The sequence below is a fragment of the Corvus kubaryi genome, unplaced genomic scaffold (genome assembly GCF_017639235.1).
Source record: "Corvus kubaryi isolate FWS band 111438036 unplaced genomic scaffold, C.kubaryi_AGA036_p1.0 37384, whole genome shotgun sequence".
Taxonomy (NCBI): Eukaryota; Metazoa; Chordata; class Aves; order Passeriformes; family Corvidae; genus Corvus; species Corvus kubaryi.
The window spans coordinates 2,863,354-2,891,312 of NW_024581126.1; the positions used below are offsets into that span (position 1 = coordinate 2,863,354).

The 27,959-nt window shown below is 35.6% G+C and overlaps 1 protein-coding gene across 2 annotated transcripts in view; it reads left to right on the forward strand.

Moving 5' to 3' along the window:
* CCDC73 (coiled-coil domain containing 73) overlaps window positions 1–27,959 on the forward strand; it is a 58,463-nt gene that overhangs the window by 22,364 nt on the left and 8,140 nt on the right. For both annotated transcript variants that reach the window (XM_042035476.1, XM_042035475.1), the window contains exons 7-16: window positions 996–1,070; window positions 2,869–2,907; window positions 8,221–8,356; window positions 9,799–9,878; window positions 15,508–15,636; window positions 15,995–16,054; window positions 18,584–18,688; window positions 22,407–22,517; window positions 24,045–24,176; window positions 26,485–26,520. In XM_042035476.1, the coding sequence (XP_041891410.1) occupies window positions 996–1,070; window positions 2,869–2,907; window positions 8,221–8,356; window positions 9,799–9,878; window positions 15,508–15,636; window positions 15,995–16,054; window positions 18,584–18,688; window positions 22,407–22,517; window positions 24,045–24,176; window positions 26,485–26,520 (903 nt within the window). The remainder of the gene's footprint in view (window positions 1–995; window positions 1,071–2,868; window positions 2,908–8,220; window positions 8,357–9,798; window positions 9,879–15,507; window positions 15,637–15,994; window positions 16,055–18,583; window positions 18,689–22,406; window positions 22,518–24,044; window positions 24,177–26,484; window positions 26,521–27,959) is intronic.

Sequence of the window (27,959 nt, forward strand, 5' to 3'; positions counted from 1 at the left end):
TATTTTATATTTTCTGGTTGAGTAATTTTCTCATTGTATTTGGAGTTTTTTCTTGTTAAGACATTCCATTTGTCCATACATACCCACTTAGTAGTCTCTGATTTGTATTTTGAATGAAAGCTTCAGAATTAAATTGTATGCTGATTAATTTTTCCTTCTAAATATTTCCATTGAATTGAATAGTACTTTAAGTACTTTATACCAAAGTAACTGAATGAATAAATTAAGCTAGAGTTAAAAGACCAGTTTTTGCTCCATTTTAGAATATATGTACTATTAGTCATGAGGTAGTTTTGGAAGATTGCACAGCCAGCACTATGTTGGAATGACTGGAACGTGCAGGGGTGTTTGAATGGATGGATTTGTGTTCACTGGCATATTCTCTGATATTTAGATTCTGGTCTGCATTGGATTGACTGCAGCCAGAGATTCTTACCAGATTTAATTCTACTGAAGTCCTTTGAGTTTCTCATGTGCAAGTTCTGTATGTGTGTGTATATATGCATACCCATACACATATTTATATTTATATAAATATAAAATGTGCTTGCATGTATTTAGCGATTCTAGTGATAACAGATTACAGTTCAGTCTTTGTGGAGCGGAAAAGCTGAGCAAGTGTTTCTACGAAGGTCCTGCTACTGCAGACAAGAAAATGGATTTACCTGATACCTTTGGTTTTAAAACCTAGTACCTTTGTTAAGGTATAAATAATGTTTTAGTTCTGCCTTTTTCAGGCTTGTCTCTCCCAGAACAGACAATTTTAAGACTTGATGAATAGAGTCATAAGTGGTAAAAAGATATTATTTTGTTTTCACTTTTCTTTTTATAGCAAGATGTATCTACATTTTAAAATTATTTAACTGAATTTTTCCCCAATGAATTTTTCTGTCACAGCAGAGTAACACTTTGTTTTTGTAACATTCTTTTTGATAAATTCTTGTTGTAAATGTATTTATTCTGCCCAAATCCTGAAGTACAGCTTTTGTTGAAAGGGAAAATACCAGCTTGCTGTCGAAACAAAAGAAAAAGAAATCGATGGATTGAAAGAAACTTTAAGAGCATTACAGGTAAACTATTGTTTTTGTAAAATAACTTTTCTTGGAATGCAAGTGTTTCAGTTTTAGGTGTTTTACTATTAAGAAAATAGTTGCTTTTAAGAGGATCTTTAAAGCCTTCTTATTTAATCTCTCTGGGATGTGTACACCTCACTTTCTAACACTGAGTTTCTGTTCCAGTCTTCAGTGTCAAGACTACTTCAAGTTAACCTTCCGGCTAATGTTCTTTTCCTCCAGAAGACTCAAAAGTCCAAACAGTGTGTGAAATGTGCTTTCTTTTCATTTCCACAGCCTTCCTTTTTCTTCCCATTCTTGTCTTACTTCTCACCTGTCTGGGATCCCTGCTTTTGGACTCCTAAATAGAAATAAATATTCACACTGTGCCTGCAACTCGCAGTGTTCCCTGTGGTTTTGGGCGCTTTCCTTTGTCTCACTGGGAGGTTTCTGTATTTACACATCATCCGTGGCTTAAGACCAATGCAGATATATTGAAAATGGATTACTAGCATTGCCAGATTTCAGATGTTACCAGGAATTAATTATTTTTCTATCCAAAACTGTGTGGGATAAAAATTCTATTGAAAACAAAAGGGTTACAATGGATTATTACCATGATTTTGCAGCTTCTCTTGGTTCTTACTAACATTCTCTTATAATGGAATGCATTTACTTGGTATCAGACTGTTTGTTTAATCACTTAGTTAACACTAAATGTATTTTTGGGGCAAAAGAAATTAATTTCCATGTCTGGCCCTCTGTGCAATAACTGTAAGGATGTTTGCCTTGCTCAAACCTTGGCATAGCACAGATGATGTAGGATATCCATCCCTCCATGGTCTGCTGAACATAATATGTGGACGGCAAGAGTAATGAAAGATTCCAGTGGTCCTTCTTTTGTAAGGTAAACCACAAATAAAAAAAAAAATCTTAAATGTTTAATGTTCACAGATCAAGCATTTATATCCCCGCATAGTTCAGATCTAGGAAATTCTGCTGTGGCTTGAGGAAGCAGGAGGTCACAGTGGACACGTGGTCCGAGGGAAATTGTTTGGAAGTGAGCCTGATATAAGAGTGAAGAATTTTTTTATTCAGTTCTCTGTTTTTCTCTGTAGGGTCATAACCCTACCTTAAAATTATTGTTCTCTACGTTTTTCCTAGGAATAATATTTTCTGTATAAGATGTGCATACTCTGGGTTCTTTGACATTACTCTTTTTTTTCCCCTCTTATACTTAAGCATTATGCAAATCAAAATACTCTGTCAATGGGGTATTAAAATAGTGTTAATATCTCCTAATGTCAGCCTTATATTATTAAAGCATGTGAGATTGGTACATCATATCTTTATATGCTACCACTTAGAATATCTAATGAGATGTTATTGGGTTTTTTCCAACAGGGAACACCCTTCTCTTCCTGCAGGAGTTGAGGGAATACTTTCATTTCTATCTTTGTCTTCTTCTCTGTTTATTTCTGAGAGTCTAGTTTACAGGCTGTCGTCCATTTGCACATTGTTTTTATGATACCTGCCAGAAAACACAAGGATTTATGCATTTTTTCAAAACTCCTCTGGTAAAAAATCAGTGTACAGTGGTTTTGCATAATTCAAATATTGAAGTGACATTATGAAGTAATGTGAATCTAGTCATAAATGAAATTGTGCCATCATTAATTCAAAACCAGTATTACTGTATTGGATGGATTAATAACAAATGCAACTAAATCCTAGATATAACAATACTTAATTATGCAGGTTGTTGTCAGAAAAAATGTAAGTACCATTTAATTAATAACTCTCTGTTGTTTTACAGATTTCGAAATACACTTTACAAAAGAAATTGAATGAAATGGTAAGAAAATAATAGAAGCAAATGAAAAACCAAGGAAGAGCTTTAATGAAAAGAGTTTTCTTAGGGTATAATGCAATACTAACCAACTTTAATACTTAAATGATATATGATAATTATTACAAATAGCAGAAAGAGGTATCCGCTTCAAACCTGAAAATCTTACAGTAGGTTTTTTAGGTTTTTATAGTGTGATAGCTACTGATGACAGTGTGGTATTTTTTTTCTCACTGAATTAAAGTAGAATTGGTACGTTTGTTCTCTTTATAGATTAAAGACTTTTTTATAGACTGTCATTTGAATAATGTAATTATTTATTCTAACAGGATCTAGCATAAAAATCTCAAAAAGTAATACAGAATTCCTAGCAGTTCTTAGTTTTGTTTTCAAAAAAAAGGATGGTTTTCCTCTCACTCTTTTTTGCTCCTCAGAATTAGTTCTTAACATCAGTTTCCCTGAACAGTTTAGATTTCATCCCATTCAGCTTACTCCCTTTGACACAGGGAATAAATTTACCCAGAGTGACAGCATAGTGGCTCTGAACCCTGTTGTCTGTTTTAGGAAGTGAAAGAGTGAGCCACAGAAACATTGCTAGGCTTGATTGAATAAATGCTGTGAAAATTCTGCTGCTGCTCAACTGGAAAGAATAAAGATAATATTGTCAGACCATTACAAACTGTGATTTTAATTAAGAAGCTCAAAAAACTAGAGTCCAGTTTAGCTTTAAGTACCATGACATTTGTACTGAAAGTCATCTTCAACGCTACAGTGGTTTTACACAAAATATGGTGAAATTGAATAATGTGCCCTCTGACCTGGGAGATAAGGCTACAAGTTAAAGATCAAAGGCAACATAAAATGTGTTTTGTCTTACTTCACTTTTAACTTGTATTTATTCGTAAAATGCAGCTGATCTAAAAATGTGTTGAAAATATACTAAATTATTGGACTTACATTTAGGTAATTTTGCATATTATCTTTCTTTCATAACTTTCAAGCTCAGTCTTCCACGTGAATGAGAATGTTTAAAGGACAACACCTTTTCTGTAAGGAAATGCATCTAAGCTGCTTAAACAGATATATTTCTTACGTTTATAAACTTTTCATTTAATTGATCGTTTGAATATTTTGAGAACATTTGCTTTGATACAGAGTATGGTAATTAAAAATGATATTGAGTGGAGGCAAGGTGCTAGAAATCCTCTTTTGCATGTAGCACTAAACAGAACATTTACAGTTGGGACTTATTTATGGAAAACGCTCTGATATGAAATGATAAAAAAAACCCCCACAAGGTAAACAGAAGTGAATTCTTTCCTATAACCTTTTGCAGTAGTGGGCTAATACAGTTTTAGACCAGGTCAAATTCTACCAACTTTACTCCCTGAATGGTTGCACTGAAATAAGCGGTACATTCTAAGGATCAAAGTAGTAGTAGCCCATGTAGACTCTTGGTCATCACCAATGGCAAAGTGTTTAAAAGTAAAATGGATGAAATTCTGAACCAATCATTTTTCTGAGACCCATTTCTATTTCAATTTTGTTAAAGAAAGATTAGATGGTTCTCTGGTGTGTGTTTTGAGAGTAAGCAGATGTGCTGTTCAGCTTATATCTGGCACCTTAGAAACCCTGCCAGTCAGTGAAGGAACTTCTGTATGTGCTGGGGACTGAGTGTGCCCTGCTGATTAGGATTTCATTCTGGTTTTGTTCCTTTAATTCTGTTCTTTTAGAATAGTATACGTAATATTAATACTTGACGTAAACACCATGTTTTAGCATGCCATCCAGTTAAGTTTATGCAAAAATTGTAGTGCTGATATAATTCTTAGCATATATGCTATAATTTTGAAATAGTGGAAGGTTTTGTTTCATATTGAAAGACAGTAGGCAAAGAAATAAAGGATTTATTTGTCTTCTATTATTTTTTGTCTTTATTATTGTCTTTTTTCCCCACAATAAAAGTGCTGATTATTGCGCACGGTGCAGTTGTTTTGCACCTCGCTGCATATGGACAGCAGCATTCCTGCAGTCAGGAGGCTACAGGGGGATTACGACAAAGCCAGTTCACTTGGTAGAATACACTTGAGTGTGGGCTCTGCATTGTATTTGTTTTCCTGCAGCTGAAATAAGGAAATAACTGGAGGAAAATGGTCAGGTGTTTGTGTCCTGACAGATGATACACTGGAGAATGCCAGAACTCTCTGTGTGTAGCATCTGTTCTTGTCTTCCCTTACTGTTTTTATTGGGAATTAAATGTATGTGAAACCATTTAGTGAAGCTGCAGTCAAATGTTCTAGGTTGATTAAACCCTACCACTCTTGAGAAAAGAGGGAATTTGGATCCAAGTAACTTACATTGCTCCCAGCAGTCAGTCACCTGAACTGTGCCCAGGAACTGCTTACATGAGTCCTACTTGGTACAGGCCAAAATGTGTCAGAGATACTTTAACAGCAGTATAGGCATTTTCTGAGAACTTCCGTACCACCATTTAGTTTTCTAATACAGGTGTAGTTGCCAAATGAATGAAAAAGTAATTACTGCAAAATGTTAAAAACCAGAAACTTTAAAAGTTGGTTTGTTCTTAATAATCTTAGATAGGAGTGTTGTTTTTATTTCCTTTCTGCATCTTTTAGGAGCTTGCCTGTAATCATACTATGTTGTTTAAAAACACAACAAGGAGGCAGTGATACAGTATAAATTAAACCAAATTATTTTAAAGTATAAAAATGGTGAGAACTGGAGAAACTGTTGTGAAAAAATTCCTATTTCGAAGATTTACTGTTGGTATCCCTTTGCATAATTTTCACGTGATTTTGCCTTAGGTCCCCATGCCATTACACCTCCTTTGTTTCTCTGACACTTTCACCTCCCAATTACCACCTTCTGCTTCACTGAGTACCTCTGACTAGTGACTCAATTTCCAGAGTATCTTTGAGATATGAGCAATTCCCTCTTTGTGTTCCTCCAGTCACCTACTTGACCCTGAGCTATTTCTCGGGTCTAGTTCCACCAAGAAATCATTGTGCCTCAACAAGCCATATGGCCACAATCAATTCCACTCCCCATCCCAGCTTATCTTTATTACTGGTGGAGGGCAGGGCAATAATTCCTGTTCTTGCAGTATCGGACGTAAGGAAGAAGAACCAAGATTCTGTGGGTCTTACTCCAACTCCAGGGTCAGACACTCCCTATCCTGCAGTGTCTCCTGGTGTTTCTTGATTGTCTTCTATGGAAGGATGTTTTACAACCTTTTCACTGTGAGGAGACGAATCACATACTCAGGCTTTTATTTTTCTGTGCATTAAGCCTGGAGAGCAGCTTGCCATCAAAAATCATATTTAGGCAAGTGTCGAGCTCTTAATAAAACTTCTGTAGGTAGAGCAAGCCAGTTCCTTTTCTCCCTGGAAAGAACCCTGTAAAGTAGCAAAGCATATTTCAACTTTCTGAAAGAGGAGGAGGGACTAACACTGTCTTGTTGACTAAAGAAAGGAATTGGGATAACACTAAGAAAAAGTCCATATTAAAAACTGCAAAACCCCTCAGATCTTGCCACAAGCTGTTCAGATCTCAAATTAGGGCTGTCTCCCTGTTCATCTATCTCTTAGAATATATATACCTGAGGGAACTACCAGGAAAAACAAAGAAAATCTTTCCTTTTAATGTTTTTGTTACAAAATTCCCCTCCTAGCATTAGTTAAGATAGGACTGCTAATTAGCTTAATTAGTTAAACTATTAACTGCTTCAACAGTTAATTTATGATTAGGAAAAGGAGAAAGTATAAGAACATTTTCAACCTACATTCCTTGCAGTGATTTCTCTAAGTGGTGGTGTTTCTTTACCAGTGCTTCCATTATGACTTTCCATTTGCTGTAGTGTGTTTAATTTCATACCTTATAAAACATGAGAAATTTGTATTGTATATCCTGTTTTGCTAGTCTTATGGTGGTCATTTCTTTTGATTACTATCAGCTTTTATTATCCTCTGATGCCTGGACATGTATTGCATTTGTTACTGTGTGGAAATGGAGCCTTGCCTAAGCCAAACAGACTGGGCCAGATGCATCCTTGTGTAACTTGAATTTACACACAGGAATGAATTTGGCCCAGTTCATTTTAATTGCTGTGTTGCTCTACTGTGGAGTAGAAAGAGATTAGATATCTAAATGAATGGTTATCCTTTCTGAGGAATTAATTTAATCCATTCTTTTCAGAGAAAATTAGTTTTAAAAATCACCAAATAGTACCTATGAAAGTGTTAATAAAAAATACAGTATAAAGAAGAACACAAAAATCTTAGTGTTACAAGGATAACAAATAGCTTTAAAAAATCAGTAGCATGTGTCACTGAACAGTTTCCACAAAACGAGAAAAATTGGTAAAATTAATTAAATGTGTTCTACTTAATTACCATGTGGGTTTCTTTGTGATATTACTTAGTCCAACATGTGAATAGAAGTAAAATAAAAGAGTTAGATGTTTACAAAAGTAGTTAGAAACTTCCTCTACAGATACACAAAGTGATTTCCTCGTATTTCAAGCTACTATAACTGCTAATTGATACTGAAGAATTAAGAATTACGCATTGGAAGGTTATTTATATTTTTCTGGGAAGCATGGAGTATTAATCTGCATTAGTCTCACTAATCTAAATCAAAGTCACCACTACTCTAGAAGTAGCTGATGCATTTCTGGTTTTAGCACATGTATTGAAATTCCTTTATTTAGGAGTGTGAAATACACCAACTGATTGCCCTTGGCTGTGTCGTTTTTTGCAATCCCAGGAGTGGAATGGACAAGGCTGTCAAGCAGGGCCAGTGGAGTCAGTGGCACAGTGCCATGTCAGCTGGTTTTTAGTATCTCTGTGAACAGATTCTGTAGCCTGCCTGTGCAACCTGTTCAGTGTTTGACCACCCTTATAATAAACTTATTTCCCCCCAAGTTTAAATGAAATTTCCTGTCTTTCCCTTTGTGTCAGTGAGCACCACTAAAAGGAGTCTTGCTGTGATTTCTTTATTCCTTTCACACACAAATCTCCCCATGTATACACAAATTTACCAGATCCCCTTGAGTAACCTCCTCTCCAGGCTGAACTGTCACAGGTCCCTCAGCCTCTCCTCAAATGTCAGGTGCTCAAACCCTTTGATTGTCATGCTGTCTCTATCTTCCTGCTGTCTGGAAATGGGAAAGATCTTTAAAAATGAAATAGACAACTGAAAGGTTCTGGGAATGATTTTGCATTTATGCTGCTATATTCAAAAGCACTTGGAGAGCTACTTACTGTCATTAAATGGGTGCTTCATTTATGTTCCTAACAGGATCAAAAATTGCAGATGCACTTAACTGCAAAAGAGGAGCATCATAAGAAACTGAATGAAGTTGAGAGGTGTTATGCTACTATTGCATCTCAGTTTGGAATTGTAAAAGGTGTTCATGGAAAACTACAGCACAGTGGTATGTATGTTGTAAAAGTCCTCCAGCATTTGGTTTTGCTGTGCTGTGACAACACTGAGTTGGCAACAGTTGAAACTCAGAAAAATAGCAGCTGTCCCATGCCAAGCATCCAAAACCTTGGTAGGTTCCTCACTGCTCTTTGCTGATCCACTGCTACAGTCGTGTGTGTGACCACACAGGAAATTATATCGAGGAACTGATAAAAAAATCAAAACCCAAAACACCAAAAAAACTTTTCAATTACTAAATCTTACTAAAGTTTTTGTTTCTGCCTGAAACCAAAAGTATTTTTTCAAATCTAGTTTGAATAAACTGGTAGCATAGTCTATGTATATTTGTGGTTATAAGTTACATAAGTTACTTGTTGTATTCAATTTTTAAAAATTTAAATCCAGAATGTTACTGGCTAACCAATGTCTTGCTGATTGTACTTCAAAGCTAGAGAGTGAGCGCATGACTTTTGCTGAACGATAGGAAAGAGAGTTACCAACTTCGACCTGCTTGTTTTTCTGGGGGGTTTTCCTAAGTTGTATCAGAAGATAGCTGTTAAATTCCTCGGTATTTTAATTTTTTAAGCACATCTTCTCATTCAAAACTGCAAAATTGCTTATTGTAATGTAAGGCTGTTGTCCATCATTCCCCATCATGGGCCATTTCTAGCAGAAAAGGAGAGGACTTTCTGGGTGTCTGCGTTCTTGTATTCAAGCGTGGCGCCTGAAGACTATTGGGGAAAATAAAGAAAAAAGATTACAGGTGAATGAAGAGGAATCAGAAAATAGAAAAGGATGAAGGGGAAGCTCAGAGGACCAAAACCAAGAGATTGAATAGAGCTGTCTGAAAAAGTTCAGGAACCAGTAAATATCTTCAGCTTTTCATTGTGGATTTTCAAGCAATTTCCCAGTGATATTTTCACCTGTATAATGTTTAAGAGAAAGTTCCCTTTCAGCAGGAATAGAAGTTGTTCTTAGAGTTTTCTGCTATGCTGTCCTCTGCTGTTTGCTGTCTTCCGTGGCCTATATGCACTTAACTCTGTACATCTGTTAATTATTTGTTTGTTCTGTGGCCCATTATGTTCTGTGTTAGTCCGAAAATAATTAAGCTCACCAGAAAATTACAAGCAAACTCTTGGTTAAAAAAACCCTCCAAGATTAAAAGTCCTAATAAAATGATGTAATGAGACACTGAAAATTAAATTACAGTTAAAAAAAGCAAGCCAACATATAGAAAAGTCTTAACTCATTGGTTGAGGTACAGACAACTGCTACCACCTGGGATAATCCTCCAGTCTGGTATCAAACTACACAGAAAAAGTAGTTGAATCGTATTTGCAGTTTTATGAAGACTTTAAAAAAATAAATTATATGCACATCTATTGCAGTTATAAACCAAATATTGTTCGAATGTGAAATTATTTGGTAACATGCTTTAACTTCTGTTTAAAGTGCAGGAAGCCATACAGCACAATAAGAAACTAGCATCAGTGAATAAAAGACAAGAGACTGAAATAAGTAATCTGAAGGAAGTAAGTACAGTGCACATTTCTGAATGGAGAATTATCCTTGTGGGTCCCTTCCAACCCAGAATATTCTGTGATTCTGTGATTCTTTGGGGCTTCCAACAGCTGTTGAGGTGTTAGTAGAAGTAGTGGACAAGCAACAGAGCTGTTTTTCATTCTGTGACTAATGGCTAAATTAATCTTGTGCTTCCACAGATACTTCAGTTAAAACTGGAGCAGCTCTGAGAATATTCTGTAACCTGTGAATTTTTATTTACCTCTACAGCATCCTCCTTGTTTCTTGCTAATTATTAGTAACCTCTCTTCTTCCTGTGCTGTGCTGTCATCGTTTCTCCATCTGATGTGGAAGGTAGCAGTGGTGTTCTCAGTTAAGTCAGAGATACAACGTGAAGAGCAGTTGCCATGGAAGTGAGCTGCTAGCTTGAACATAGGATAAAATGTGTAACTGAACACCTGTCAGGAGTGGGACAGTTTTGTGACAAGGCAGCTGAGTTTTCAGATGATAGTGATTCTGTTTACAAGGAAGTTGCCACTAAGCTCTTTTCTCCTGCCTCTATTCAGAAACTACTCTTTGCCAAGTAAATTTTTGAGTTGCACTCTTGAACACAGGTAACAGTGGGAAGAATAACATTCTTTTCCCTCTGAGCTGTTTCTTATGAGCTGACAAGAGAAAAACAAAAAAAAAAAAGGACGCTCATAAGTCAGAAGTATTCTTTAAACTCAGTATCTTTCCACTCCACATCTCTTTTTCATATCTCCTTATCTTTTTATTTCCCTCTTTTTAATTTTTTTTCTCCTTTAGATTCCGTAATGATTTTATGTAGCGATCAAATGCGTTATTATCTCAACTTCTTGGCCTAATGTTAATCCCCAGTTTCCAGATGAATGCTTTGAATTACTATGGAATCTTTGCAAAGTTTGTGAACATTTTTGGAAACAAAAAAGGGCAGGGAGGGAAGATAATTTGTACATGAGCAAAAGAGACTATAACCATTTAATATTTGGGTTATATTGATCAAAAAATGGATGTTTACCTGCCATAAGCTTTCTTTGCCTGAAAAATGGGATTTGAACGTACAAAAGTACTTGAAAATTCTCCCTGAATCTGTTGTTGTTTCTTTTCTTCTTAAGAGCATGTAGCCTCTTGTTGTTAAGGTTCTTTGGAGTATGATTTCACTAAAAGCCAGGCTTAAAATTTAATTTTATCTTGAAATATCGACAGTTTGAGATTTTTTTCATTTGTTTCATTCTTACCTTCTTTCGTTCTTTATTTAATTTTTGTATTTATTACATTGAAATATTCTAGCCACAGTAAAAATTAATCAGGAATTCAGTCTGGATTTTTTTAGTTACATACTAGAATATAACATGCCAAACCTCAGTGTCAAAAAGATCAAGTTTCAAAGTGATCAAAGATTTTGGAACTCTTACTATCATAAAAGCAGACTGAAACCCACAGTAACAGTAAAGCAGACACTGGAAAAATTCTCAGATTAATTTCTATATCACAATTAGGTCTTACAGTATTTAAAAATGTTTATTTAGCTACATAATTCAAATGATGGGTTATATAAAAAAGCTATATATATTTATCTGGAATATTTGATAGATGTAAGAGAAACAGAAAAATATTGGAAGGTGTCTGTGGTGATAACTGTCCTCTTTAGGAAAGCCATATTTGTTAGGATGCTGATACCATCATAATTTTGAAGGTATGAAGGCAACTTTGTGCATTGTGTACACTCCAACTGTGGATGCAATTCCTTTAAAAAAAGGTAAATCATTTACATGTGACAGAAACAGAAGCATTCATCTAAAATGCAGCATGTCTTTATTGTAGTATATTGTAAATAAAAAAGGGGTTTTAGAAATATTTAAGCATCACAGTAAATTGGATTTGTTGCTTTTTGTGAGAAATCAAGAATGATCAATTACTTAGTATTCTCTGAGGGTAAGTAATTTGAGAGCTACGAAAACAGAAATGTGTAAGAAAATTTAACATAATGAAATTTGTGAGTAACATAGGTGTGAGAGAGAAATTGAGACTTATGAACTCCAGCAATCAAACATATTGTTTGATCCACTCTTTTTCTCAGCTGTACTCTTGATTCTTAAGGTCAAGAAGGGTTATGAATTTTAAATAAAATACTGTTAGGTAAGCAGGAAAAGGCTGCCAACTGAAACTTAATCTGGCTTCCTCAGTTCAGCAGGAAATGCCTTTATTTTAGTTGTTTCTGAATTTATTGGTTTTTAGTATTTGACCATCCTGTTCTGAACAATCTGAACTTGGATATTTAGAAGAGTTTTGAAAAGGGATTACCAGGCTGTTTTCACTTGCTACATAGCTGAAAGAAGTCCTGATATCTACATCACTAGTTGGGACAACTTCTAAAGCTGGTTTTATCTGCCTTGGAGACTTGACTGACCTCTGACAGCTCTGACAACTTATGGGTTCAAAATTCTTTCCTCTGTAGCCTCAGTGCTGGAGTGGGAATGACTATCCATGGTACTAAAATCTTAATTTGGTTGTCAGCTCTTATCACAGCCATTACTTTGACTCAGACCTGGATGATCTCACACATTTGTTCTTAATGGGAATGTGAAGTTAGTGAATGCTGTTCAGCATTTATGGATAAAAATAAACTAATCTCCAATTTTAATGACATTGCAAGTATGTTATGAGGGTGTTAAATATGTACAACAGTAAACTCGAGTGAAATTGAGGTCTGTTCTGCACAGGTTTACTCTTCTGGGGTTTCAGGAAAGAGATATTATTTAGAGAGGTTGTAATTTTCTCTTGCCATTTCCTGTTTCAAGTCCAGTTCCTGAATTGTAATGTAATGGACTGTGGTGGAATTTCCTTTTCAGTAATATTTGTTTTAGGATTTGAACATTTTGGTATTCAGTGTGGTAGAATTTTTTTCAACCACTGTGAAAATGCTTGCATTGATATCTAGCCAAGAAAAAGGTTTCTTTCATTCTGCTGCTTAAAAAACAAGTCTACTGCTCAAGACCCAGAAGATTACAAGAGGGTTGCAGCAATCTAGGAAGAGAGAGCAAACAGATATAGGTGTAATTTTGAATACAGGTAAAGTTTTCATAGGGTATCAGTCTTGGGAAGTGGTTACATCTGCCTGTTCTGGCTGCTTTTCCAGTCCCACACCACTTCATCATGCTGGAACATGTATTGGTGTGCCCTCAAGGGAGGGTAGAATTAAAATTTTGTATTGACCAAAACTATATTTAAAACTAAAAAACCCCCAACCCCTAAAACCTCACAAACAACCCCAAAACAAACAAACAAAAAAAACCCAACCAAAAAGGTGGAAGTTTTAGCTTAGATCAACTCGGAGCAGGAAAGGAGGTTTAAGGAGCAGGACTGCGGTTTTGTGACACTCTTGACTTACACTGGCATGAAGTGGTTTTGAAGCCACGTCCCTAAGCATTGGCAGCTAGCAACAGATCAAGGGAATGGGTTTAAAGCCTTATCATTCTCTCTCAGCACGCCCCAGAACTGATAAAATTATTTTCCAAGTTCAATTTAATTTATACTACTACTAATTTAATTTGAATACTACTTGTGATTTTAATAATGAGAAAAAGCTAGAAAAAAAGCAGAAAGTCTAGGTGAACTTTTAATTAATTTCCAAGTACAAGAAAATGCATGTATATATGTATAAAATTTTTTTTATTATTATTTTTGCAGCTACAAACCTTGTGATTTCACTCACCGTGAAAAACTTTGCCATTATTTTTGGTGGTCTCATTTGTGGGTTTTTTTTTGGGGGGGGGTGTTTATGTTGGGTTCTGGTTGCTTTTTTGTTGTGGTTTTTTCCTGCCTACAGCTTTGTATTAGCAGATCAGGGGGTTGTTTCAGATGGATTGTACACATCCACCTGCCATTACAAAGAAGAAAATACAGTCATCTTTTCTACCTCAAGGACATGATTTACTTAGTCTGACTTGTGCTTTCCCAGTGACAAAATAAGTAAGGTTTTTCTGCACACTGTAAAATCTGAGTTTTGGAAAACACCTGGTATCAGATCCATGGCAGGCTTTTGCACCTGCTTGTGTGGCACCCAGCCTGTTAGCTGTGCTCTCTGTCCCATTAATCTGCTGCTCTGTGCAGGCTGGCCCAGTGCACCTTCTCACTTTGACAAAGTTAGAGCTGCTTGCACCTTCTGCCACTCAACAGCAGGAACTGCATCCCTCATTACAGTCCCTTCTAGTAAAAACAGATATATATTAGTATATATATCTATATATATATGTATATATGTACTATATATTTATATTTTTACCTGTGAAAATACTATCTATGTGTAACATATATTAGTAGAACGAATATATGTCTTTATTGCAAAAGATGGGAAAAACTTAACTAGCTTACAGAATATAATAATTGTAAAGCATTGCTGTCTTTCAGCTCTGTAATTGATTCTGCAGTTACACTTAGGACTTACTAGATCATTTTAGATTTATTTATGGCTAAAATACATGAGAAATAAAGCCTCTAGCAAAAAAATGATTTATTTAAAAGTACTACCTATGCTTGTATTTTCCATAAAACTTTGTGAATTTCAGCTGCAACGTAATCTTTCCTTCTTCTTTTGTACTGTTCTATGATTTTGTCCAGAACAGTTGAACCACTGGCCTGTGATAATTCTGTCTGTGATAACCGAAATTCCAGTTTTGTGAAGAAAAGTTAAACAGACCAAACTTAGTTGTTAGATAAAACTATTACCGTTCTGAATGCTTGGTTCACCACTATGGCATCACGGAGAATTCTTGATACTATCTGTGAGCAGCATTCATAACCTCTGCTATTTGTCTGAGTAAACGTCAGAGCACTCAAGGAGAGAGCGATATTAAACAGACTACCTTGCACCAGGATGGGAGGGGAGGGGGAGAACAGGGCACAATATTTATGACTCCAGGAACTATAAGTTGTAATTTAATGAGATCAAAGCGTTTGCTGTTTATTTGCTGCACTAGGAGCTCCTAGTGAATAAACTGGTTACAAAACAGATACCAAAAAAAAAAAAAAAAAAAAAAAAAGCCGCAGGGTATTTAAAAGAGGATAAAGACTATAAAATCAAAGGCATCGTGCTGTGGAACATTCTAATATAAAATTAATTTAGCATTCTCTTGAGATTAAGTACTTAACATTTCAGGAAAAGCAAAGATCCTCCAAATTTATAGCCAGTTCCTGTTTTTACCAGATAATGACTGTTCTGCCTTTTTCCCCTCCTCATTCCAAAGAATGTACACAGTAGTTACAATAGTAATTCCTATTGTATATCTGGGTGATGAAGGTTTTACCAATACCAACTCAGTGTCCACTTCTAATATAGCTCTTGGAAGAGGAAGTAACAAAATGATTAAGTAAATACTTCAAACAGAGTAAAATTGGCACAGTAACATTTTACCTGTGAAAATAAACTTTCAGTCACGTGTGACAAGTTTAAAGTTTAGTGAGTCAGTCTTACACATTTCAGTACCTCTAATTTATTCTGTTGTTTCCATACATTATTTCAAAGTGGGGCATGACCAGGATAGTCTAAAAGATTTGTCTCTGTTTTGAATTGCAATGCCTATACTGGATGAACTATTTATATGTGTTTCCTGTGTTAAGGAACTGAAGAAAGTAACTACAGACTTGATAAGGTCCAAGGTCACATCTCAGTACATGGTGGGAGAAGAAAACATCAATCTTGCAGTGAAGGAAAAACAGTTTCAAGAACTGCAACAGAAAATCAGAATGGTATTTTGGAATTTAAACAAATTAAAGTTTTGGTGAATATTTCCTGTCCTTCACTCAGCAAACCTCCTGGCAGTGATCTCTGATGCATACAGATTAGTGCTTCCTTTCTACTAACTGCATATAAAATATAAATAAACTGTTTCCTCTAGAACCTTTTCTAGGGAAATTAACATGCTATGAATATTAGTATAATTTCATGGTAAAAAAATGGGTAAGAAGACATTTAAAAATAATTAAATTTCTTTAAATAGCCTCATGATGATTCACTATATCACATCAATACAATATTATTAAAGAAAATAAACAGTCATTTAAAATGCCTTTTACTGTTTTCAGGCTCTTTTTTTTTTTTTTTAAGGAGACAGCACTCAGTAAAAAAGTTCAAGAAGAAAACAATCACATTAAAGAAGAAAAGCTGGTGAGTTGTTAATACAGCTTTGCTATTAAAAATCACTTAAGAAAATAGGTGCTGTATTTCATATTTAGGTTTCTTATTATACTAAGCTACAAAAACGAGTTAAATTCACTTGTTTACACTTCAGAAATATTTTAATACTAGCATAAGTGGTATCTTACTGCTCAGTTTTTAGAAGGAGTATTACCAGAACAAAGTCCATTGTTTGACACTTTATTCCAAGTCTTATATTTTCTCTTTGATTCAGATGGGAGAAATTTAGTATACTCATGAAACACTTGCCTGCATGTGGATCAGTATAAATAAGCAGTAAGGCTGGCATAACCTGCTGGCTGTTCTGCTTTCTGGTTGCCAACAGTTTATTCTAATATTGGTACTGAAACCAGGCAAAATGGGAATAATGTGTCAATAGTATACACAGGAAATGATGTTCCAATCATACAGAACATAAACATTTAGACTATTAAGCAACACCTTTACACTCCTGAACAGAGTTAGCACTGTCTTCTCTTGCTAACTCAGGTATGTTCCGGAAAAAATCCTGATGTTTAAACAAAGGCTATGGAGTCAAGTATCAAATACAGAAAAAAAAAAATTTGTTTCCTGCAACAACAACATAATACACTGTTTTGCAGAACATTAAGCCTGGAAAGGGTGGTTGGTTTTTTCCTTTTCTTGAACAGTTGCAGAGTTTTCACTCTGCAGTTCATGAAAGGGAGCAGGTCAGAGAAGTGTATCATTCTTGGTCTCTGGGAGGGACAAAAGCAGAATCTTGCTTGCATGCCCATAGAGCACTCATCCAGCAGCACTCTTCCAATTAATAAAAGCCTGTTTGCATTTTGAGCATGATTTTAAAAAATTGCCAATAAACACATGGAAAAAAATGAGAGACATATTCAGGCCTCATTACTTTCCCAGCCCTGAATGCACTGTAAGTATTTATATGGAGATGTGTGGAGCATAATTTGTATGCATATTTGATATGTGTTATCTAAGAGAAGGATTCTGGTTTGTGTCTCTCTTGTTCTGTGTGAATTGTTAGGGTTTATTTGCTAGGTTAGTTTTAACATTTGAAGGGCTTTGGTGTAGTCTGGGGAGGGCTCTAATGTAGAGATGAACTTCACGTTTCATCCAGCTGCCTGGGTTGGAAGACATGGATTTCTGTGTTACAGAGCACTAATAATTCACCATCTCGTTTAACTGAGATGTTGGCTTCAGTGGTTCTTGGACTTAGGCTAGAAAAACCATCTAAATTAACACCTGATTTGTACTAAACTGTATCAGACAAGAGGTCTGGTCTATTTGAGAGAAAACTGTACTAGATTTAAAAGATGTGGCCAGCTGTGCTACTGACCTGTCAGATGACACTGGCCAAGCCATTCCACAGCTCTGCAGTTTAGTTTTCTAGATGTAAAATTGAACTAAAAATAAATTAAGCTTCAGTGCAAAAATATATTATTTATACATGCTGGAAAAGGGATGAGAGACAGTACATTAAAATACTGATTTTATTTTTAGTAGACAGCTGTATCTGTGTACCCAGTAGAACCAAAACTAGAATCATTTGAAAACACTTTTCAAGTATGTCAAAGTACTTTGTTTTAATAATACGTTCCTCTCAGTGTATTTTGAAGCAACTGAGCACATTTCAGACTCCCTTCTGCCTGAAACTCAGGGGTTTTTTTCTATGCAGGTCTTCTTTCAGTAACTGCTGTAAGTGGTCTTGAGGGAGTGGTGATTGGCTTGTCTGGGTCATTCATTCTGTCTTTGAAACTTTGAAAATATGTTTTGTAGAGTTTAATAGAAAATGGCGCAGTTTCCAGCAGCACACTTCATGGCAGCACCCATGGGGTTTGTAAATCCATGGCACCTTCATTAACTCAAATCAGCTCAGTTTGGGTGGCTCTTTTTTTAAAAATTCCTCTTCATGAAGTAACAATACAGTCTTGAGGAAGGTACCACAAAAGTTCAGACCTTGACAGCAAAATCTGATATACCGCACCATATGATGCAAAGCTAATGGGAGGTAGTTCACATCTGTCAGGATTTAATTCAGGAGATACAGAATAATTCCATGTAAGGGTGATCTGTCAATGGAGTAATTTCTTTTGGATTTTCCATGTTTTTCAGAACTGTGATCTGATAACGTTACTCTGTTTATCCTGAACTGAACTCACAGTGGGGTTTGATTTGATATATTTTATCCAGATTTGCACTGAAGAATGTATAAAGATTGGGTGGATTTCATTTTAATTACAGGAAAGTTCATTGAAGAGGAGCAAGTTATAATAATTTGTAATAATTTTATCTTCTCCAAGGTAAAAGGCCAGAAAAGACGGGTGTTGTTCTGATTTCTCCCAACAAATTTTCCCCAATGTTGGGATTGGAGTACCTTTTTTACAGACAGGATTTTGTAAACACTGACAGAATAAAAAAATAAATATATTGTTATAAAAGACATAAATTATCTAATGTTTAAACTCCAGAAACAAAATCTTGCTCAATATATCCTGTTCTGTTTGTATTAATAAGGAAATTCTCAGCTCTCTACAGTGTGTGCAGGAGCTGCTTCAGCGAATAACCCAAACAAATGTTAGAATGGAAAGTGAATTAAATGCATTGAAAGAAGACTATCAGGTCAGATTTTTCTCGATTAGACAAGCTGTTACTATCTGTTATGTATTTTTAAAGTCCAGGGCTGTTAAAGACATCTGTGTGCCTTTCAGAACTTTTGACCTCACTTCCATTGCTCCCTCAGCTCCTTAAGTGTCAGCGTGAACCTTGAAGCGCAGGCTGTGCTTTCCCTCTATTACTTCTCTCCCTAAAGTAAATCATGGTTACCATTCTTAGCAGCCATTTCTAGAGGGCAAAACCAGAACAGGGCTACTTTCAATTATTGAAATAAAATTATTTTATGACTTTTGTTTCTTGTAATTTTCATATAGGTATAAATTTCTGGACAACATTTCAAATTTCAGATCTTCATTCATAGCTTGAGCTTGTCCTCAGTTTTATTAAAGCAGAGAGCCTAAGAAAGAGCTTTATCTTCAGCCCTTTCTTGCTGTGTTTTCTGGTGTCATATTTATGCTAGAGGTGGGAAGTAGTCACGCGGAGAGTGTGGAGTTGCAGCACTCCTTAGTTCCTCTTTCAGCATGTAAAAGCAGCTCAGAACAGTTTACATTCTGTATTTCAGTAGCAGTCAGCTTGGCCCACAGTGCACTGAAGTTTAAGGTCATATCCATTCCCATCAGATGTGCCATGCAGCATTCAGGTACAGCCACTGACTGGACTATTAGAAACTATCTACTATTTGTCCAGACATAAACAAAACTACTCCACTCTTCAAAGCCAAGGTTTTGAACTAGGAGTTCAGTTAATTTCAAATTGAACTTCCAGTGTAGATGTATACTTATGTTTCTAAATAAATTCTCTGATAATTTGAAATTATTCACTTCCCCTAAGACTTTACTCTTAACAGGTGTAAGTAGTTTGCCTTCTGCCACAATATAAATAAAGGACTTTTACATTTTGATGAAACAAGTAATGTTAAAGTTGAGCTATGTTCTCCATCAGAAACTGGCTAAAGTCCCCCTAGCAATTTAAGTATCTGCAACATTTTTACAAAGATTAACTGAACAACCCTTTGGCTGTAGAAGTGCCTAAAGTAGCATGATTTTCTGTATCTTCTGTATAAATCTGTTATTTACATGTTGGGTCCAGTGAAACAGCTGGATTACTTGCTATTCCTATAATCCTGTTCTTTGTTAAAGTAAGAAGGTAATGTGCTTTTTAGTTTTTAAGATAATTGAAATTGCTTTGTAGATTAAAACAGAAGCTCGAGATAATTTAATTCATATATAACCTTACTGATGATGACTTTCATAATACAGGAAACCTTTAGGATTTTTGTGTCAGGATTATTGAATAGCAAGTGTATTTTAAAGTGCTTTTTCCTGATAGTATTTCTGAGCTATTGTTTCCCATCTCAGATAAAGTTTATAGTATGCCTTAAAGCTCCAGCTAGAACAGTAAATGATATCTGTGAATCTTCTCTTTGAAGACTGCACATAAATGTCTACAAGTATGGCTTGTTTTCTTCTTGTTAAGGTATGAATGAACACAAGTCTCTGTTTTGCAGCCTGTGCAGGCCAAAAATTGATTTCTGGTTGCAATTACGCAAATTCTGATGAGAGCCTGCTCTGATTTGGGTCTGTTTATATTAGACAATGGGGTGGTATTACAGCTTTCTATTGTTCTATTGTACAAACCACTGCTGATCATCAAAGCTTCAGTGCAGTCCTCAGAGGTAACTTCTGGCAGGCATGAACACTTTAGAAATGGATGTTACAAGGCATGGATAACCAGTAAGGGGCTCTTGGTTCAACCTTCACTACTTAGACTGATGTAAATAGACCTTATTTTTCAGTGTGATACAAATACCAGGATATTCCAGGGAATGAGACAATGTTAGCTTCTTATTTTGCATTTTTGCATTTTTTTAAAACATCAAATGGAACTTAGGAAATAGGGAGCTGAATATGTAACTTGAAGGGTCTACCTACTTCCCTTCCAATTTGAGAGCTACTGCTTTCATCTTAATGGATTCTAGAACCTCAGTATAACAAATGGGATCTAAAGGTTATGTGTTATTCTTATGCCCTGTCCTACATCCCTGTTGAATTTCTGGGCCTTGCTTATGAAGCAAAAGAGTTTCTTCAGAATAACAGAAAAATGAAAGGAGTGATTGTATAGTCCCCTGGAAATATTTTTATTCATATACTCACAAAAAATTACTTATTCTTAGGCTTGATATGACAGAATACTTGCAAGGTAACATTCAAGAAGGATCCCTTCTCATTATTTGCATTCTCTTAGTGCTAGGATACCAGTGTTGTTATGACTTCAAAACAAAAATCTTAATTCTTTAACAGATGACAGAATACTTGAGAATGCAAGGAATTCAGGTATTCCTGAATTGTCTGTACAATTGGCTTTAACATATGATCCATTCCATACATCTGCTACTTCTGATATTTTGCCCTAAGAGCTATGCTGTGAATAACTATAATAATCCATCACTGAGAAGGTTGCATTTGAGGTGCAAGTAAAAGCATCCGTGGAGTTAAGAGCAGGTTCATCAAAGAGAGGAGGTCTTGCACTCCTGGTTTATACAACTAGATGAAAGATGCTACATCAGAGTGTGATCATTCAGACAATGCGTTGTTGAATTGTCTCATCGTTTTAAATACATAATCTGACAAAGAACATCCATTACACTATTATGCACAACTTTTCCCATGTGTACAAAAATGCAAAGTGGTTTGAGTTTTCTTAGTGTTAGTACCTGTAAAATAGAATTTTATTAACAGTGTAACGAAATTAACATAGGCATTTAAAAATTGATGGTAAGTGAATCAAAAAGTAGACTAATTTTTGGTTAAAAGATTTAGTAAAAAGGAATTGGTTTGGAATATTGCCTCCATAACATTTTTCAAGTGGACTTTCAAAGAAACTCATCAGAGTCATAATGATGTATCTGGTCATACCGCTACATGCACTAAAGTTATGCTTACATTATCAAATATATTTGTGTCATCTATAGAACAGGTAATGGAATGCAGTGAGTCTTTCATCTTCCATATTGTTTGCTATAAAAATGAGATAGGATAAAAATTCCAAGAGTACCTGATACATGTGTGAAGTTACTGTTGATTTACACAAGACTCCTTTAGTTTAGCACAGTAAAGCTGAAAGAGTTAACCCAAAAATGTTGCAAGTACAGTTATGGTGGTATAAAACTTAATATTACTGTTATTTCAATGCACTCCTATTACAGTGACCCAATAAAAATAAATTAACGCATAATCAGATATCTACTGCATGTTGCAGTAGGTATGTTTTAGAATGTAAAGATTATCTAGTTCATAAGAAAGGTTAATAAACAATATAGGACAGAAAAACTGATTAGAAAAATATTTTTTTTTCCAGTCAGTATACAGTAGTTTTTTCTTTAAGTGCAGTGGGTCTGGATTATGCTACATTTCATATCTCTCATCTCTGGACTTTATATTACTTTTTCAGCACATTAAAACTTATGCAGTGAAACTGAATAATGGCAAGTGTTTTTATACCCTTTTATAGCCATTTCTTTTTTCATAACCTCCCCCTGTTTCCTGTTAGCTAAACTATAAGCACCTTTCTGTTAATTTATGAAAATTATTGTTGAGATAGCACATTATCACTGATCTGTATGGCACTTGCAGCATGTTAGAAGCAAAGGTCCAAGCAACATAAAACACATCAAAATTCATTAACGTGGTATTGATTATTTTTTGGATAATTAATTTTATTGCAGGCCCTTGAAAGAGATAATGAGCTGCAAAGGGAGAAGGCAAAGGAAAATGAAGAAAAGTTCCTTAATCTTCAGAATGAGCATGAGAAGGCACTAAGAACTTGGAAAAATGATGTAGGTTTATTAAATTAAATGCTATAGTATTAAAAGTTTTTTCGAATAGTTGTCAAGCATTTCAAGTAATTCCTAAAAACCAAGAAAATATCACAGAAATAATACAAAAAACCCAACTCATTTCTTCTCCAGTAATACATACACTTTAGAAATGAATATTTTAAAAATCAGATTTAGGTTGACTTCCGTGCTCTAAAAGTGCTCTCCAGTGCTCTTCCTGCAGTTCTGATTTGAAAGGAGTTCTTCAGTGTGGACTGAGGGTGAAAGTGGGTAAGAAAAGGTGTATGTCTGGTATGTCCCCCTAGTGAATTCACCTCTGTGGACACCTAAACAATAGTTTATCTTCTATATTTGACATTCTTTCTATTACCTCATTACTTTGAAAGAATACTTCAGTAATTATTTAATCCAAAACAATTAGAAAAACATTGTAGCTGTAAAAATTGTCTGCAATAATAAATGCATGTTTAGACGTACGAAAGATTAATGCCACTTCAGTAAGACAAGATCTGCTTAATGTGTGGAAACCAGACTCTAAGCAGCATTTGTTTAAAAGTCTGTCTTTTTTATTTCTATGTACTTGGCACCTACTGCCAGAAAGGTTTTGATTTTGGTAGATAGATTTCTAGGGAAGCTGTGGGGAAATAATGCACGGTTGTCCTTGTAATCCTGTTGTCTGAGGCTCACTCCCTTGAGCGCAGCCACTATGGGGATGACTGCAACCATGAGGCCACAAAACAGCTAAACTGTTCTGATGCTCAGCTCCCTGAGAAGATTTGATCTCCCTGATTCCATGGAGAATTTTGTGCCATAATTTCCTCTATAGACATTGGAATTTGCCCTGCTTATTTCTCAGGAATGTTTGCATCTGTTCTTTAGAAGATGATTATTATTCCTTTTCATATTTCTGCTATGGCTAACTAGAAATTTTGTCTCCTGAAGTAAATCATCAAGGATAAAGTTAACACCGGTCTGGAAATCTTGTAAATTAAGTGAAGGTATTTCTGTAAAATTGCCCTTCTGTTCTTTTACAAGTTGTAGTTTGGACAATTCAGTTAGTTCTGAATACAAAAACTTAAATATTACATGTTTACTGAAGAAGCATTGGATACTTGAGGCTATTTACAGAAGCAAAGTGCCAAGCAGATTATTTGCTGTTGTGGTTTCTTGATAGTGTAGGTAGAGAATGAATGTTGACTATTAAATTTATCTTTGAGCCAAAAGGGAAGAAAGCTACAAACACAAACCTCACTTTCTTGAAGCATTGCTTCTTGCAGTAAATGGTGAAAAAAAAAAATCCTAAACCAGTTAATAAAAGCTGTCATCTGCAATGGAAATGTGATGAAAATTTTGGTTTGAATGAAAGAACTCAATTACTTTGTACAAAGAAATTCCTTCGCATCTGTACTTTCTTTTAAGGATTAACTTTCATTTACTAAGCTGTTGATACCTTTGTAAAATGCTGATTTACCTATATGAACACGCAGTAAATTGTTTGTGTGGTCGGTGTACTTGCAATTATTACAGGAGGAAAACATGAGAAGAGAAATACGCACTATTAAAAATGCGCTGAATTCCCTTAAAGGACTTCATAGACATCTTGAAGATTATCATCCTCCTCAGGGAAATCAGCATTCTGAGCAAGTGGGAAATCTGCAGGTAAGTGTCTTTACTAGCTGCAGTGTGTCTTGTAAAAATTCCAGAGAAAAAAAAGATATGATAGTTTTTCTAATCTTGTCTGTTATGTCCACTGATCTTCCTTTGACATTGCTCAACTTAAAAATTTATGTGACAATGACCCTAAATATCATTGAAACTTACTGTACCCAAAGAATATTTGCCTTTCATCCAGAGGGGTGCTTATATCATAGAAACCTGAGATGTTACTTCATTAATAAATTTGTACCTAATAGATAGCAACTTAAATAGCCCATCTTTACTAAATCCTATTTCAAAAACATCTTTTGCATGGGTATTTCTCAAATACTGGGGCAGACCCAACTGACTTCATATGTATGTAAGTTCCCTGGAGGTGTGGAAGTAATTCCACTGCTACTCAGAAGAATTAATTTCAGCTTCTGTATCATGGGACAGATCCGAAGACTGTTTTTATCAATACACAGGTTATCTTAAGTTTTTCAGTTTTAGTTTAGGAAACACCAACCTTTATGTCACATAGCATCTTTAAGAGTCATCAAAGGCCCAGTGAGCTCATCACGTGGTGAATGCAGGAGGTAAAATGCTTTTATGCAGTGCAGGTGGAACTAGAATTGAGCTTGGATTGTTGGGTGAACCAAGTCCATGTTCAGCTCTAGATGCAGGGCACACATGGGAAGTTAACGAGTGGCTGAGCACACAAAGATGGTCTTTTGGAATGAAAGGAAGAACATGTAGACCTGCAGCTCTGTGTTACCCCATGATCAAACTGGATTGCAAATTTGTATTCCAGTCTTTTATAAGATTGAAAAAAAAGGGCAGAGTCAGAAGCCATAAGAAGCATTCTCTGTGCATTGAGCGTATTCTGTTGTTCTGTTGAGTATTGGTTATATCCCTTTTCCATTAACTTTTACACCTAAAAAATGATCTATTCTTCAAAGAAGGGAAAACTCATTTTCATGCATATAATTTTGCTTTCTGTGTTAGGAAAATAGGAAGACACTAGGACTGTGAAGACAGGTAACTATTTTAGAACTAGTATATGAATTATCGGTAAAATGACAAACAGTAAAAATATTTTAGAATTTGGAAGAACTTAAAATTAATTTCTTCACAGTGCATGTACATATGTATGTTTATAGCTCACAAAGACATGTACATAGCTGCTGGTATGCACTTAATAATGCAAGGGAAATTAGACTTGAAATGATTACTCATTGTGCCAAAACTGTATGAACTCTACAAGGTATAATGCAAATTGTGTATCTTTTAAAAGCCACTGTTTCCTTGAATGAAAATGAAATATCGGTTATTGTTAGGATGCAGAATCGAAGTGATCAGGCATTCCTGATAAACAGTACTTGTGCTTGCTAAGATAACCCCATGGGTTTGAAAGCAGAAAAGCTTAAAGCATATACTCATAAATGCAAAAGAAGTCAGATGTCTTCCAAATATACATCTTACACTATCTTATGGCAAATTGCCATACCACTTTGTGTTGTACAATCATTAGATTTCCAAAGCTAGGCAGGTTGGACTGAGTGGAACACTGCCAAGAAACTGGAGCTGCAGCAGATCGTATTGGTTATTCTGATTTGTGGAATTTCACCTTGTATCACTAATGAGTCAGTGTCTAGTGGAACATAAAAGGGAAAGTTGTTGGCTTGGATTTAGGTCTTGACTGTGGTTCCAGGTGTTGTAAGGAAATATGTTTAGACTTATTTTTACACCTAGTGCAATCAGAAATCTCTGTGGTTATTTGTGGGGCATGAAATTCAGAATGTACTTCTTCACACTGATCACCTCTGGAATAGTAATTAAATAAAAGACATTTTTAAAAGAAAGGTACAATGTCAGACCTCATTCCAGACTTGGATTGCAATTTAGTTTAACCTTACCATGCTTCACATTTAGTTTGACATAATTTGTAATACAGCTGTGTACCATTAGGGAATAGGGTTACACCCTGCAATGGGCTGCTGTAATTCTTTTGTGTGTGTATGTACAGGGAGATCTGGTTTTGAGAAGGGTTTTAATTTCATACTATGAAATAGTCTGTTGAGGGAAAGGATATTTAGGGATATATGTGTTTCTTAGATTTTACTAAATCACACGCAAAAAAATTAAAATCCAAGTCTAAAAGTTTTGGGTTTTAGGTATTTTAGTTTGTCCATCTTGGACCTATTTTTTAAGAGCTGGACAGCCTTTTGAATTTATTGAAAAGTAGGTTTCTTCAACCCATCTGAAAATCTGGAAAGGAATCATGTAACCTTTCTGCCTTTCTATGAACGTTTCATCCTGTTTGTTTCAGATGCAGTCACCAGCTCAGTCCATCCCAACAGATGTGGTAAGTTCCACTGCAGTGGCTGTCTTTACAATTATGAAAGAATAATGTACACAGTTACAGTGTGGTGTTTGGTGTTTCTGTCTGAAGAAAGAGCTCCTAGAAACAAAAGATTATAAAATAGTTACAGCTTTCATGATAGTAAAAGGAAATTTCTACTATTTGTATACAAAATCTTGAAAATGTGATGCCAGGGCTACATAGAGCAAAGAAGCAAAATTAATTAAAAACCTAGAAAAGAAAAAGATGTAACATGTACAATTTCCAAATCAGAATGACAGGGAAAATAATGATAAAACATGAGGAAAAGAGAAAGAAATTTCAACTGAAACTTCAAATTGAGGATGGATTACTTGGCAAAGGAAAAGTATTTTAGGACCCTCCTCCATTTACCATGACTCCTCCCTCCCCCAAATCGGCAAAGCTGGGAGCATCAGGATGTTTCTGTGACCTGCAAGAAACTGTTTCTGGCAGATTTGTGTTCTACATCCCCTACTCTGCCAGCATTGCAACAGCCTCATTTTTTAGCAGTGCTGTCTACGTGCCTCCCTCCACTCTGCAATATTCTCTGTCCTCCTCACACATCCAATGCCCAAGCACAGCTCTTGTAACTCCCTCCCACATCCCAGCCTTCCTTCTGCAACACCTCCAGTCACCCGAGTATCTTCAGCTTTTTCCCACATCTTTTATGGCCTAAGCTCCCTCCCACATCTGCCTACTTTTATATCCTATCTTTAGGGCAAGAGCCAGCACGTGCTCCTGTCTTCAGCTGCCAAACAGTTGATGATGACAAAGGATGCATCTCCTTTTCCTTCTGTTTTGGTGGGATTTTATTATCTTCACTATTCAGGCCCTAGTTTTCACAGAACTGCAGCTTTCAAACCTAAACACAAATACAGATGTAATAGTAGACCAGTGATTTAGACTTCAAGTAGACACATCTTCAGGCTTCTACTCTTGTTGAATTTAACTCAAATTAATGTTAAAAAGCTATTTGGGAGGGAATGAGGAACCGAATGTCAGGAATTGCAAATTCATAAGCCTTATTTGCCTGTGAAATGAATTTAAAAGTCCTGGGCAGTTTGCTAGAAAAAAAAAAATGTTGTTTATATGTGTATGTGTTGTTTATATGTGTATGTGTTTGGGTGTAAACAGTAATCATGCAGGATTTTTCCACATGTAATTACTGAGCAGATCACTGATTGAGCCAGCACAGAGAGGGAGTGATCCAGTCACCACATGTACAACACAAATTCCTTCCACTGAGGAATTGTGTCATCTGTGTAACATTGCGGACTGTAATATAGCAGGACCTGATTTCTTTCCTACTCTTCTAGGGTATTAGTCTGCTTTTTTCTGTTCCTCTGTTTATGTTAACTTCTCATACTTCAGGTGAATGGTCTTTGTTTTTCATCAGAACTGTAAAATTAATTTTAAATCTC